This window comes from Synchiropus splendidus, chromosome 16 (genome assembly GCF_027744825.2).
Source record: "Synchiropus splendidus isolate RoL2022-P1 chromosome 16, RoL_Sspl_1.0, whole genome shotgun sequence".
NCBI classification, from domain to species: domain Eukaryota; kingdom Metazoa; phylum Chordata; class Actinopteri; order Syngnathiformes; family Callionymidae; genus Synchiropus; species Synchiropus splendidus.
In genome coordinates, this window is record NC_071349.1 from 12625556 (window position 1) to 12639812 (window position 14257).

At 43.5% G+C, this 14257-nt stretch overlaps 2 protein-coding genes across 2 annotated transcripts in view; one reads left to right on the forward strand and one right to left on the reverse strand.

The window, feature by feature from the left end:
* LOC128747864 (CAP-Gly domain-containing linker protein 4-like) overlaps nt 1–4485 on the forward strand; it is a 58658-nt gene extending 54173 nt beyond the window's left edge. The window contains exon 15 of the mRNA XM_053846087.1: nt 3326–4485. Coding sequence (XP_053702062.1) covers nt 3326–3350 — 25 coding nt within the window. The 3' untranslated portion in view covers nt 3351–4485. The remainder of the gene's footprint in view (nt 1–3325) is intronic.
* alk (ALK receptor tyrosine kinase) overlaps nt 1–14257 on the reverse strand; it is a 320052-nt gene that overhangs the window by 16732 nt on the left and 289063 nt on the right. Inside the window, exons 14-19 of the mRNA XM_053846084.1 lie at nt 9837–9947; nt 8964–9105; nt 6913–7080; nt 6465–6563; nt 3352–3507; nt 1299–1412 (exon numbers count right to left, since the gene is read on the reverse strand). Of these exons, the coding sequence (XP_053702059.1) occupies nt 1299–1412; nt 3352–3507; nt 6465–6563; nt 6913–7080; nt 8964–9105; nt 9837–9947 (790 nt within the window). The remainder of the gene's footprint in view (nt 1–1298; nt 1413–3351; nt 3508–6464; nt 6564–6912; nt 7081–8963; nt 9106–9836; nt 9948–14257) is intronic.

Genomic DNA, 14257 nt, shown 5'->3' on the forward strand with positions numbered 1-14257 from the left:
TCTCCGTCGTGGCATGACGTATTATTAATCCGCAACTCGCCGCAGCTTATCCTGCGCAACCTGGTGTTGAAGTCCTGGTTCTGGCTGTGTATGAAGTCAGGTGGCAAAGATTTCAATAGGGTTTTGTTTGGACTTCTTTTGGTGAAACAAGGGTCTGGTATCATTTAAATGTATTTCTGAATTTAAACCACTTTTATTTTGTGAGATGAAAATGGCTTGACAGGCCACATCAAAAGTTTTGGGCTCAGCTTTATGTTATGCTATTGGGGGTAGGGAGAGGTGAAGAGAAGACAAATGAAAGTGAGAACACACAGGGGAGGTAGGAGCAAAGAACTGGAACACTTCCAACTATGAGGAGTATTAGGGGCTTTTCACACTGCGGGTTCTGTCTCAGGTGGCATGAGTTCGATTCGCCCATTGCTTTGCAGCCTCGCACCTCTGCGCCTCAGGTGATGTCCCTTTTTTCCTCCTCAGCTGGTGGCGCTCCCTGCAAAATAGCTGGTTTGTGACCCATGACGAAGCATGTCTCAAGGAAGTTGTCATCCGCCGCGCGACAACCTGTTTACCACCATTGGCTTGACCTCCTTATTTCTCTGTCTATTCTTAGTACTACGAGTCGTCCTCGCCTCTGATATGAACCGATGACGGACCTCCACCCTGGCTTTAACAGAATGTGGCGTTTCACAGCCAAAACTAAACATGAAAGATTGTTGTCATGTTTATTTTACAAGGAAATAGCGGAGCAACTTGACTGAAGCTGCTCTCACAACACGTTGAACCCCGTGAGAGAGATTACTGATGATCGAGAAGATTTTAATCATTGAAGTTTAGGTCGCAATGTCAGAAATGATCGATGAATAGTCTAGAGTTTCCTGAGACAAAGTGCATGTCTCCACCCGGGATCAAGCCCGGGGCCAAAACCCGACTCGCTTGTGTTCACATCTCGTACTTCTGAGCCGAAACAGCTTTGTCACGCGAGAGAACCAGCAGTGTGAAAGCACCCTTAGATTAGATGGCCACACGGTTAAAAGAAGGTGAAGAAGAGAGTGCGGGCAGGGTGGAGCAGGTGAAGATACCGAGTTTGTCATTAGGAGTGAGATGAGAAGTGAGTATTACAGTGGCTCATGAGGAGAATGTTGGAGACAAAGTCAGGGACCACGAATGTTGGAGACAACTAATGAGGAGTCATGGATGAGGGAGGACATAAGCAGGAGGTGGAACACGAGCAAGATGAAAGTAGGTGAAGGTGGACGGCTGTTTTCCGCTCCGGCGTGTTGTCAGATGATTAAATCACTCACTTATCATGACTCCAGACACGGCCAGCAGCAGAGCGGCGATGAGCGCCGAGGTGCCGACAGACAGACCCAGCGCCAAGTGTGAGAGAGACGGCTGTGGGGGCAGCGTGGGCACCCCTGAGAGACAAGGAGAAACAACAGTTGTTATCTTCCCCGGAGGAGTATTAAGATTCCCATCGCCGCCCTGGATCCCAACGTAATTAATGATGTGAAAGCGATGCTACAAGAGAGCTTAGGAGCTGTGACGGAGCCTGCATGTCAATGCCTGCTCACCGCACTTGTCTGAGTGCGGAAACAAATCTGAGCAGCGCGACAGAACATATTGAGAGTGTGACCTTTATGACACCACATGGTAGAGTTATCTGCCGCTTGTCCTTCCACTGAGGAAGATTTGCAAATCAAAGGCCAAGGAGAGACATGGTCATTAAGATATTATTGATATGCTAATGGCCATTTTATGTTTCTCCAAATGATAAAGACACAGATTCCCATGTTAATTCATTTCACATTCATATATTCATTCTTCACTGGGGGTTATAAATCAAGTTTGAAGAGACAATTTGCATCCTATTGTTGCTGTTCAACAGGGAAACAAGCACCTAGAGTTGAGGCGGACGCTTAATACTTACTAACAGGTAGTTTTACACAGTACCATCAGAGAATAATAAACCAAGAATGACTCTATCCTGAAGCCTCACCATCGAGGGTGAGTATGATGAAGTACTACAAATATATAGTAGCTCATATTTTTGTAGTGAATAGTAGCATTCAGTGAAGTATGTTGTCATAGTAACACGTCTGCTTTAGGTAACGTTGGAGAACTGAGGTCGTTGTCATAGTAGTCTAAATATTCACAAAGTGTTATTACGAAATGAATATACCCATGTGAAAAAAGTATATTTGTATTACACAATTATTGTGTTCATTTACTTGGCTCTAATGTCACCTTCAACCTGGATAAGATCCTGTTCAGAAGGGAAGTAGTTTGTGAAGGAGCAAGTTACAACTCATCAAAAAACATTTACTGAGTTACTGAGATTATCTTCCAACACAGCTGGTGTGAGATTATAGGTTTCTGTTGGGAATTCTGAAGAAGTCAGATGGATGGACCTTTTTCTTCATAATACCAGCTACAACCATGAAATTCAAGAATGAAAATAGATCTTGTCGATAAGCCGCGGGTGCAGTGGTGCTGTCTGAGGCGTAGAAAAGTCAGTCAACGTGTATGAGGATCACTCATGAACCAGTTTTTAAAATGGGGTCCAACATTGAGGCTGACTCATGAAACAATCTGGGCAATGTTCTGTACTTCAATCAGGAACTCCTCACATCTTTTATTGACATTAAAGTGCTCAAAATGCGCTGTTTTCGCCCGCGTTTCTAAAGTCCCGACACCACAGCCGGCCTCAGCTGCTGCTTCTCGTCTCTGGTCCTCCAGTCTCTGTGGGCTGCGCAGGCGAAAACAGCCCATTTTGAGTGCTTTTAGGTCCATAAAACGCCTGTGATTCCATCAGTGGCTCAATATTTTGGTAACATGATGCTCTTCATCCTCTAAAAATCCATATATTAGGTGCAACTTTGCATTACATGCAGGGTTCAAACTGAGAGAAAATAGTAAGCGACGGAAATTATGGTAGTTGTAAATAATGTTGGTAAAATGAAGGAAATATTCATAAAACTAAACCCACAAGACATAAAAGCTTATTGTTTTTTCTCTCATGACAGAACTACATGACACATTTCAAAGTCTAAGCTGAACTCCACTCCAAATGCTCAGCCAGCACTTCGCTTAATGACAATTTCAAAAGTGACACTGCAGCTCATAGAAGAGTGTATTAAATATAGCTTATTCTATGGATCAGCAATTATTACAAATGATTAAGATTCTATTATATAACATCGCCTCTTTTAAAGATCCAATAAAGCCGTGAGCCTCCCGGGGTTAATTAAACTTTGTAAATTAATTCCTAGCGTTCGTCAGTCACTGTCTATTATCATCACATTCTCGCTCACATTTGGACTGGTTTCAGATTTTCCCGGAGACCTGATGTCTGACCTGAGGAGTTGATGCAGGACACGCCGTCCGCCGCCAGGGTGAGATCGTCGTCGCAGTAGCAGAGGACGCTGCCCTTCACCTCGTGACACTCGCCGCTCTCGCAGTGGCTGCAGTTCTCCACCGGGCTGATGATCACCTCGCCGTCGCCTTCCATGGCTTCGCACAAAAGAGCAGAAGAGTGGTTACAAACGCAATCCAGCCGGGAGACAAATCTCAACACCGAGGCGTAAAGTGTCACTCAGTATTTATAATCCCCAGCAGAAATACTGCACTGTGAATATGTAAAGTGACGCCTTGCGCGGGGAGCACCGGTACACACACACCAGTGTAATTATATTCATAGCTCGGCTTAACAATATTACGCCAATCTCCCGCTGCGTCTGATGTTGCTGCATGCAGATACATTGGATTACATAAACATTACCTGGGCAATGTACAGTTTCTGTGCAACAAGCTTGAACCACATGAGGAGGAATCAGGGCACATTGTGGTTCATTCAAGTACGGGAAAACAACAATTTAATGGACGGGTGGTTCACCAGCCAGAGTTCAGTCTACAGCAGGAGGTCGCTGGCGAGATTCCTTTTTTGAATCTCCGCAGTGTTTCGAGTGGGGCTGCAACACCTTCTTTGGAATCATAAAGATATGTACATTTCTGTTCCTTTAATTGATTCCTGAGGTCTGACTCCAACTGGCCACCGTCGGTGCGCACCCCAGACTCCGAGTCACCACCACAGTCACAGAGGAGTCAGAGCGGCAACGGGTCGTAGCGTTCAAAAGCATGGCTTTGTTTTGTTTGCGAAGACATCATGTCTCTAGGATGAGCAAACCCCTTCAACACCATCGTAGAATGATGAATGCGTGTTCCGTGTTTGCTCTGTGACGCCACACGCTCTCGAGCTAACAGCTAGCATGTCGGTTAGCACAGAGCTAACTTGTTGTTAGTTGTATATGTAGTGAAGTGTCCTCGGTCTCTCTTCGCCTCCTACTAATAACCAGAACTGAACTAGGGAGCTAGAGACCTTCTGATGTGGATCAGATATTTTATATGAGATACATATATGAACATTGATGATTTAAAATTCTTCTCAAGGACAAATAAAGCTCTCTGTCAGCTGTTTTCTTGTTTTATGCTTCATGCTTCACAGGGTTAATACATGTTCCTGGATTATGTGCCATTATTTTCATATACTTGTTTCATAATGTATGGTGTCTGAGTATCAAGAGTCAATGACAAAAATAATGCTTAGTTGCAGCCCTTCATTTCGAGTGAGCTGGGATGCGCCAAAGTACCGTGGAGGTTAGCGCGTCTCTCAAGGCTGCCTGTAGCGGCAGGAAAAAATATTCAACTAAAAAAGCAAGACTAATTACGCTTTAATTCATAACGCAATTGCCTTAGTATCAAATCCGTTGCTGTTGAAAGCCTTAATGATGATGGTAAAATGCCTAAGCATTGAGGAGGATAACTGGCTCAGCAGCGCAGTTGCTGACTGATAAACAATGTAAATATTTTATTTCTTCTCATAATCCAAATGACATTGAAATGAAAAATAACAATAAATTCTTGTTTTATTTCAGCCAATCACAGACTGAGGGAGCTTATTCAGTTCACTTAAATTTGTTTGGTTTTTCAAATACAGTGGTACCTCGGTTTTCGAACGTCTGAGACTTCGAACAAATTGGGGTTCGAACAACAATTTCGAGATTTTTTTGCTCGAACGGCCCAGAATAAAGCTGGAAAAAACATAACGCGTGCGGACCGATCAGCTGACCTACAACGCGCTTTGTTATTGTGTATAACGCAGCCTCTGTATCCGTTAGCTACATTTACTGACTGTTTTCTCTTCATATTGAGGTGTAAAACCTTTGGACCGTGGTAGAGTGTCACAGGGGAGGTGCTCGCTCTCACTCCAGGGTTTGATGTCCTGTTGTGGGCTGGAGCTGGGACAGGGATGAGGCGAGTCTGGGACAGAGCCTGACTTGGTTTATGACTTTGTCACAGCCAAACTGCACAGAAGCGCACATTCAGAGCTGGACACGCACCGGGCACCTCTTCACTTCTGGAGAGACGTCACTCACTCGGCAACCCCTCCCACATGCAGCGGCCACACACATAGAGGAACAGCCACCTGCAGCAGACACTCTACATTCACTCCTACAAAAGACTATTTTAAGGCTTGGAACGCATTATTTCTTTATCCATTCATTGTAATGGGAAAAATCGATTCGGATTTCGAACAAAGCGCTTCTCGGCCGTCTGGAACGGATTGTGGTCGAGAACCGAGGTACCACTGTACTTTATTTTCACGGTGACTAATTGCATAACAAGTCATGTGACCAGCTCTGGTTAAAACAAGCAGAAACTGAAAAAAATTGGCTTTATAATACACGATATACAAATGAATAAGTGTAATAAATGAACTTTTAATGTAAGGCTAAGTTTTGAACATTTTCTCAGTCAACACAAAATGGCTTCTTCTGCCGAGTTTGTGTGTTTAGGAACACTGTAGCGCAACTGCCATCCGCCGTCCATTTGAGCTCACTGCACTCAGGTTATTCAACTCGAAATAGATAGATGGCCTGTATTGGATAAGACAACGATAGCGTGGATGCAAATGACAGGCTGAGCAAAAAAAAAACAGCTTTATAATAGCTCCAAACAAGACTGTTAATAATGTTGGTCTCTGTAATAGAGCTTGCTGTATTTCATCGTAAAAAGACTTTCTTTCTCTGTCCTGGGGACCTGAATAAGTTCAATGACAAATTGATAGCAGCGGTGTTGAAAAGGACACTAAAATTTCCACGCAGTATAAAACAGCCTCCAGCTTTCATGTCCATTTCCAATTTTCCACCTTTTTTTACGCCTTTCTCTGCAGAGTTGGTCCAGGAGGTAATAAGAGATGATGCTTTTAGACGTTACGAGATTGGAAAGTTCACTGCCAGTGCGTATCACTGTCGGTCGGCGTCCAAAGTAGGACATGGACGTGTCTTTCCGATGAGTGAACATGAAAGCAACACGGACTTGAGTACGTTGATCGTTTTGACGACGCATTAAATCACCAATTTAAAATGACATGGAGACACAAACTGGGAAGAAACGCAAAAAGAGATTACCTTTCAGCGGAAACAGGAAGGTCTCCCCCTGCGGGCCGACAAAGGATGTTCCGTCGTCACCGTCGTGTTTTGGGTCATTGCTTAAAGATGTGTTGCCACCTGGACGGGGACAGAAGATAATTCAACCGCTCACATAAATGAAGAAATGCTGCCTAAAGAGGCTCATATTTCCTTTCAAAGGGACCATAACAAGGGGAATAATATCATCTGGAGAGTCTTTAAAAACTATTAAAACGGAAACATCTGATCAGTTAAAAAGCTTAAATAAAAATACAAGGAAAAAACGGATATACAAAATGACAAAAATAAGTAAAACAACAACAATGTCCCCTATAACAGCTATAGTACATGTGAATTGAAAGGATGTTACTATGTACCGTTGTGATGTTGCTTCTTCTTCTAGCACCGCAGCGTAATATAAAAAGCCCGTCACGTCAGTCAGACTAACCTCTGTAGCCTCCACCGCCGCCTCCGGACATACAGCCTCCCCCGCCGCCTCCGAAGCCGCCACGGGTCTGCCAGAACTTTTGACAAGCCTGCCCTCCGTGGCCCCCCAGCACGAGCGGCCTGCCACCCTGACTGACGGGGAGATCGTCATTCCATCCTCCTCCTCCACCTGTCAAGACAAGGCTCATGTCAGGAAGGAATTTAATGAGTTGTGTTGGTCTCGGTCACACAAACAACTCAGTTTGGTGATGAAAATCCAAGAAATCCAGTAAAATTCCGTGGGTCTGAAATGCTGCAAAATTCTCGAAACATTTTCGACGGAAACGGTCATGATATTTTTTAGCGATACACAGAGAAAAGGAGGATGGAAAGTATAACAAGGATGGTGTCTGGAGTCATGTAAGGACAAACAGCCTGGGGAAGTGACAAGCACAGAAGTGTTTGGCGCTAACCGCAGTTTCAATAAATAAGAGAACAACAGTAAAGAACTTCAAGCTCTGAGTGTGTGTGTGAGACGCTGATGTTCATCTAGCTGGTAGTCCACAATGTTGATTATTAAAGGTTCAAACTCAACTGCACAGCTCCCGAATGTGAGAACACAAGTCAAAGCAACACAGACTGCGGAACACATGCTGAGCGCCGAGACATAACCCTGATAGGCGTTCCTTTGAAAGATATCTATTTATAGCGTGAGCCAAAAGACTTTCATAACTACCCAAGCACAAGAGCGCCGGGGAACAAGTTCAGATCTTATGGAATTACACCTCATCTTACACATATATTGAATCATCCAACAATTCAATTTCCTTCTTTCACAGTGAGATACGAACAACAGTCAGTGCCCCCCCCCTCACCAGCAAGTAACCCTGCAGACATGCTGAATATTTCATTTTTGACTCAGTAAGTTTCCTCCAAAGAAAAGCAAGGAGCTTGTGAAGATGAGGGAAATCGATAACTTATATTTTTCGGCCAGTTTTTGTTGACTCCGAGCACATGAATAATGCATCTTTCCATGTGCATGGATCTGACATGTAGAGAGAAGGAAACAATGCTAGTTTGAATAACACATTTAACACACACTTAATAACTTGTTGGCCACTGTTTGTGGCGTAAACAAACAGATTTGCGTCACCAAATCAATTTACAATCCTATTATATGTTGGGGGAAAACGGTTCCCCATGAATACATTGACACAATAAACAATGTGAGCCAGACAATTCACTTCACAAGAAACCATCATTGGAAATCACCACATGCAAGCTTATATAATACAATGTGCAGGTCAAAATTCCTGAAATTGTACAGCCTCTTTATGCAGATATTAATAAGCAGCATAAGACCTGGTAACTTTTAAACAAATATTGGAGTGTTTCAAAGATATGCTAATGAATAGCAGACGTACGTGGATAGTGCTATATAAATTATTTGACTTAAAATACTTAACTGACTTATTTGTTGCCTCTATGGAACAGCTGTAGAAGAAGACTATATACTAAAATATCTTATTATTACACAGGTACAAAGCAAATGGTGCTACCAGTGCTGTTGCTAATGGAGCTAAATGCTAACTTGACGAATGGTCAGTGCGCTAAAAGCTACTGGAGAAAAACTGTTCCAGCTGCGCTTGGGAAAATACGCAGTGCGCCCCCTGGTGACGTAAACACGTAGTAAGAGGTTTGAATCAGCCAATGAGCTAAAGAAACAATTCATTTCCTTTTCATCCAGCAGCAGCTAGTGGCAAATGTAATATTTATATGTGACTACTATCACTAGAATTATTTTAGGACAGGCACATGAAAGGTCACCTATTATCTGGGAATCCAGGGTCCTCAAGAATGTCAATGAAAATGTGGAACAACGTGCTGAAGGAATGCAAAGTGCTTGAGACTCCGGACTGGATCTGATTTTTCACAGCAAGCAGAAAAAAAATACACGCAAACTGAGTGTATTTATCAAGAAGTTGCTTATAACTGATCCTGGAAAATAACTTTTTTGACTGAAAAAAAAAGTCCACACCAACATTGAAATAAAGACACAGCAGCCCCACTTACCTGCAGCGTTGGACTTTCCGTTGCGACCCGGTTCACTGGGGTCATAGTCCATCTGCTCCAGCTGGTTCCCTGCTGGGCTGCTGTAGCCCCGGCCGCCTCCTCCGGCAGCAATGATGATGGGGACATAGCGCCCTTTGTTGACCTGGACGACAGTCAAACAAAAAAAAAAATATATATTTTTTATAAAACCATCATGAGAATGTTTCACTGGATTGCAAATTCACTTGTAATTTCAGCGGATTTCGACAGAAGCTTTTTCATGTTTTGAGGTAGATTTGTAGTGGATTGATTCAGACTGAATCACAGATTCAAAAAGAAAGCTCTTCACTAATAATGAAGCATGCAAAAGCGTGGAGCGGAGCAGAGACCACATTCAGCCCTGCATTTATCCGGGTCTCACAAGGTCAGTTTTAAAACGGAGCTATTGATTTCTAATGTGAATTTTATTACTATTCAGTTGTTCATTCATTCATGCATTTTTGTATGATTATACCCTTTACAGTGGTGCCTTGTCTTGGACTTCGAACAAATCGGAATTCGAACAAAAATTTTGAGATTTTTTTGCTTCGGATTTTGAACGAAAGATTCAGATTTCAAACAAATCGCTTCTCGAACGGATTGTGGCCGAGAACCGAGGTACCACTGCATTTGTGTATAAAAAAGATACTTAAAAGATAATATGAATTCCTTTTATAGTTTTTCTTCTTCATATTTCTCGGTAAAAAATAAATAAACAAAAAGCTATGGCTTTATTCATGTGGTCTCCATCTTTCCGAGTGGATATTTCCAGTCTGACCCACTAAAGAGTTGTGCTTCACATGTTGATAGCACAGAATGCATCCGTGGTTGTCCGCAAGACTAAAACGGCCTCACCTTGAACACATATGTAGCTCCGCCGCCCCCTCCGCCTCCTCCTTTCACTTGGGTTTTATTCACCACCGGGCCACTTTGCTCCAGGCAGATCTTGTTCAGAGCGGTGTTGGACTGCAAATGAGATCAGAGGAATTGTCTGATGTCAGTTTACAATTCTAAGCAGTAAAATTCAACATTTTTCGGCTTGTTTGCATTTTTTTTCCCACCGATCTTCTGTTTGCGGTGGTTGTAATACACGGCAATAAATTTGAGCTGGAACAACCTTGTGTTTGAGGTGATGGACGGCCGTGACTGACTGGACTTTCTGGACCTGCTCTCTTAGCTATTAAGCTGATTATAACTGCACTGATATATTGTTCGGGATGATTTTGGCTGCCCACGCCGTCATCAATATTCTGCAATATGCCACGAGGCGGACCACCATACGGCCTTTTTATTTTTTAACTTCAACAATGACACAGGCTCTCCTCAGCAACAGAGGGCGGATCTGCATCCTCTCTGACATCAGTCTCCCTCATCTGGGGAGACAAAAGGCGGACTTGAGCATAAAGCCAACCTGTTTCCATGGTGATTTAAGTTATAAATATATCTTTGCATGACCTTACCAGTCCAAAGATTTAATTCCAACACCAGTTTTGTTTACAACCTCCACCATTTTGAACGTTGTGATCGTGGCAGCTTGGTTTATCTGTTAGTTTGCGAGGTACATGACTTAAAAATTTGAGAATAGATTTCAATTTTTGTAAAAAAAATCCAGTCACGTCACTGACTCCGGCTAAAGACAAGCACAAGCTGTAAATACTTCCTAAATAAAACACAATATACAGTTGAATCACAGAAATAAAAAATAACTGTCATTCGATAATGATGACACAGTATGTCATAGATTTCATTTTGCACAAAATAATACAAATTTTATCAACATATCGATGGTAAAGATTTCGAGTGTAATGAGCCTGAACAGACAGCAGATGGCAGTAGCGCTACTGAGTACCATAAAACAGACGTGAAGAAGAAGCAACACTGTGTGGAATGAATGTGCAAACCTTCAAAATGTTCAGTAAATCTATATTTTGTAAACACACTTTACATTTATTTATTAGAGTCATTTGACTGAACATGACACATTATATTGAAAGACTGATATTTCTTGACATTTATACCACGTTATTCAGTGCCAGGTTTGAATGAAAGTTATAAAATTGGGATTCCCTCCAGTCGATCTGCTAAAGTGGGTTAAACGCTCTCTGTGTTTGAGGACACGTTAAGCAGCGTGTACAGCTGCCGCCACACGGCGGGACATCCATCGTCCCTGTGGTGTGTTGGTGTTCCTCAGGTACGATCTGCCGCTGAGAAGACGGGGGTTTTCACCGCTGCCTTCACACTTATTAGTTTTTAACACAGTGTGTCAGAAGCGCTCAGAGCAGCCGCTGCACTCGTTCAAGGTTCTTCTCATTACCCCTCAAAATACACTCCCCTGTCCCGACAACAAAAAGTCTCCACTGCTGAACAGTGTTTCTCTCCCCACCTCTCCTGGTGAGGAAAACGATATCCGATCCTTGTTCTGACAAGTATTACCTCCTCCTGTGTATGTTTTTTACTGCTGCTAATTCAGACACGTGAGGATTCTCCCGTATTGATTTGAATGCACCCTTTCTCCTGTCGATCACAGCCAGCTAAACCCCACCTCCTGCGCCTCTCCTCCCCGTGAGTCTTCTCCGCTCAGAGTCCCGGCGAGTGTGTTGTAGTCGCGTGAGTTTGGTTGGAGTAGATTCAAGCCGCCCCTCCTCACTGGGTGGGAACGACTCCAGGCGGTTCAGCGCGACCGCACACATCAATTCACAGAAGCCTCAGCTGTGGCAGAGGTGCAGCGCGCTACTTCATTCGCCAACAACCCCGCCATTTTTTATTAAAGACTCTTATTTGCGGGAGAGAAAAAAACGCTGGCAAACTAGTCGACAGACTGTCTTTCATAGTTACAGGTGCCGCAATCGATTCTAATCCACTATAGATTTGCTGAAATTCAGCAAATAGCTCCTCGTGGACCACTCGCTGTCTTGTCTGCGGTTTGTCAGGGGATGTTGCAATTGGAATAAAATAGCTCTAGACACCAAGAGACTGCGGCGGATTCCGCTTTATTGACCCCATTGTCTCTCATTAAGTTCACATAACAATGAACTTAATTTCATGCCGATCATTGTTTAGAGTTTCAAATGACAGCCACAACATGAAGGAGCAGATTCAATGAGGCCCCAGTTGTGTGCTATTTTGGGCGCATTATCTGGTACTGGGAACTGATGGCTGTGTGATGGATGGATGTTTGTGTCAAAGAAAACAGGTGTGAACTGTATTTAAATCAGAGTCTGTGAGCACCGTGGCACCCTGCGCAACATTGGGATCGAGTCATATCTTTGGAAGAGTCTTGTTTCCTCCGGGTGCTCAAGTCACAACAGCACCCCCCTTGTGTTTTTTTCCTCTTCATTCATCTGATCATTTTTTTATTATTAATTTTTATTTATTAATTAACATATTTTATTGTTGTTGTTTTTTTTTTTTTGCAGAATACAGAATACCAAAATATCATATCAAGACCATGAGATAAATTCTGATGAGATGAAAAAATAAAACAAACAACAAACCATCCCTCCCACCCGCTTATGGTACATTCAAAATTAAGACCAATGAGAGCATTGAGACAACAAAGGCACGTGCTGTTTAAGCAAAAAGAAGCAATATTAATGACCGTGCAAATATACAGAACAGTAGAAAATAAATAAATAAATACTTTGACCCCAGTGTACAAAAATATGGAAACCCACCCAAATTGTCGACAGCTTCTGGTTCAAATATAAATTCTGTTCTATTGATCAAAACAAAAAAATGTTATTGAACGTCTCAGATTCTCCACGTATAGCCAGCCTAACTTTCTCCAGCTTAAAAAAATATGGAACATCTTTTAGCCATTGCGTGTGCGTAGGAGGTCGATTAGACTTCCACCTTAACAATATTAATCTTCGAACAAGAAGAGTGGTAAGAGGTATGGCATCTTTGTGTGTGGAGGAGAGGCTGAGTGGAGGTAGCGTGACCCCAAAAATGGCTGTCAGTGGGTTTGCTGGAACTATGATACCTGTAAAATTAGACAGAATAGAGAAAATCTCTTGCCAATATTTGGATAAATGTGGCCATTCCCAAACCATGTGGATGTAATTCGCTGGTGTCCCAAGAAGGACAGACATTCTTCAATATTCTTGCCAGTTGTGAAATGAATTTGATGTAGAAATTTACATTGAAGAAAACAATGTTAAGCACAAATAGAAAGCTGGTGCACTCTCTGTAGTCTTTCACTCCAAAGCTTCCCAAGTTGTTTCATAAATGCCCAATAGTTGACTAGATAGATTAAAAATTATCTGAGAATTTCTCCCGTTCAAAATCGCTGGCCACTGTGAACATCTTGGAAAAACTACGGTTCCATACCAGAATTAAGTAAATACAGGTTGGTACCTCTTATAATGACACACAACACGTAGTTGTAAGCGTGAAGAGGAGAGTGAGGGAGAAGGGGAGCGTGAGATTGATAGACGGGTTGGTGCAGCGGCAGCAGTGATGCGGTCGCTGTATCGGACCGTCGTGGTGAAGAGAGAGCTGACTCACAAGACGAAGCTCTCGATGTACCGATCGATCTACGTTCCCAGCCTCACCTACGCTCACGAGCTTTGGGTCATGACCGAAAGGATGAGATCGCGGATACAAGCGGCTGAGATGAGTTTCCTCCGCAGGGTGGCTGGGCGCACCCTTAGAGATAGGGTGAGGAGTTCGGTCATCCGGGAGGAGCTCGGGGTGGAGCCGCTGCTCCTCCACATCCAGAGGAACCAGCTGAGGTGGCTCAGGCATCTGATCCGGATGCCCTCCCTGGGGAGGTGTTCCGGGCATGTCCTACTGGGAGGAGACCCCGGGAAGACCCAGGACTCGCTGGAGAGACTATGTCTCCGGTCTGGCCTGGGAACGCCTTGGGATCTCCCGGGAAGAGCTGGAGGAGGTTTGTGCGGATCAGGAAGTTTGGGCTTCCCTGCTCCGAATGCTGCCTCCGCGACCCGACCCCGGATAAGCGGTAGAAGAAGGTGAAGGTGAAGGTCTGAAAACAAGGCCACTGTCTCGGGACCAGAGCACCAGAGGTCGCCAAATACAAGCCATTTAGTGAGAAGAGACATTAAAAACAAAGTAAAGCTGACAGGCGTTGGAATCAAAACAGTCTTGAATTGACTCCAAATGAAGGCAGAAACTTCTCAGAGGCGTCCCAGACATGCAGCGCTGCTTATCTTTGTTTGCAGCTTTCAGCGGCGAGTCATGTCGCATTGTCCAAATCAAGTAAGAATGCCTGGGCTGGTTTGAAGGTTTCACTCTCACAGTGAGTGGAAGCGTGC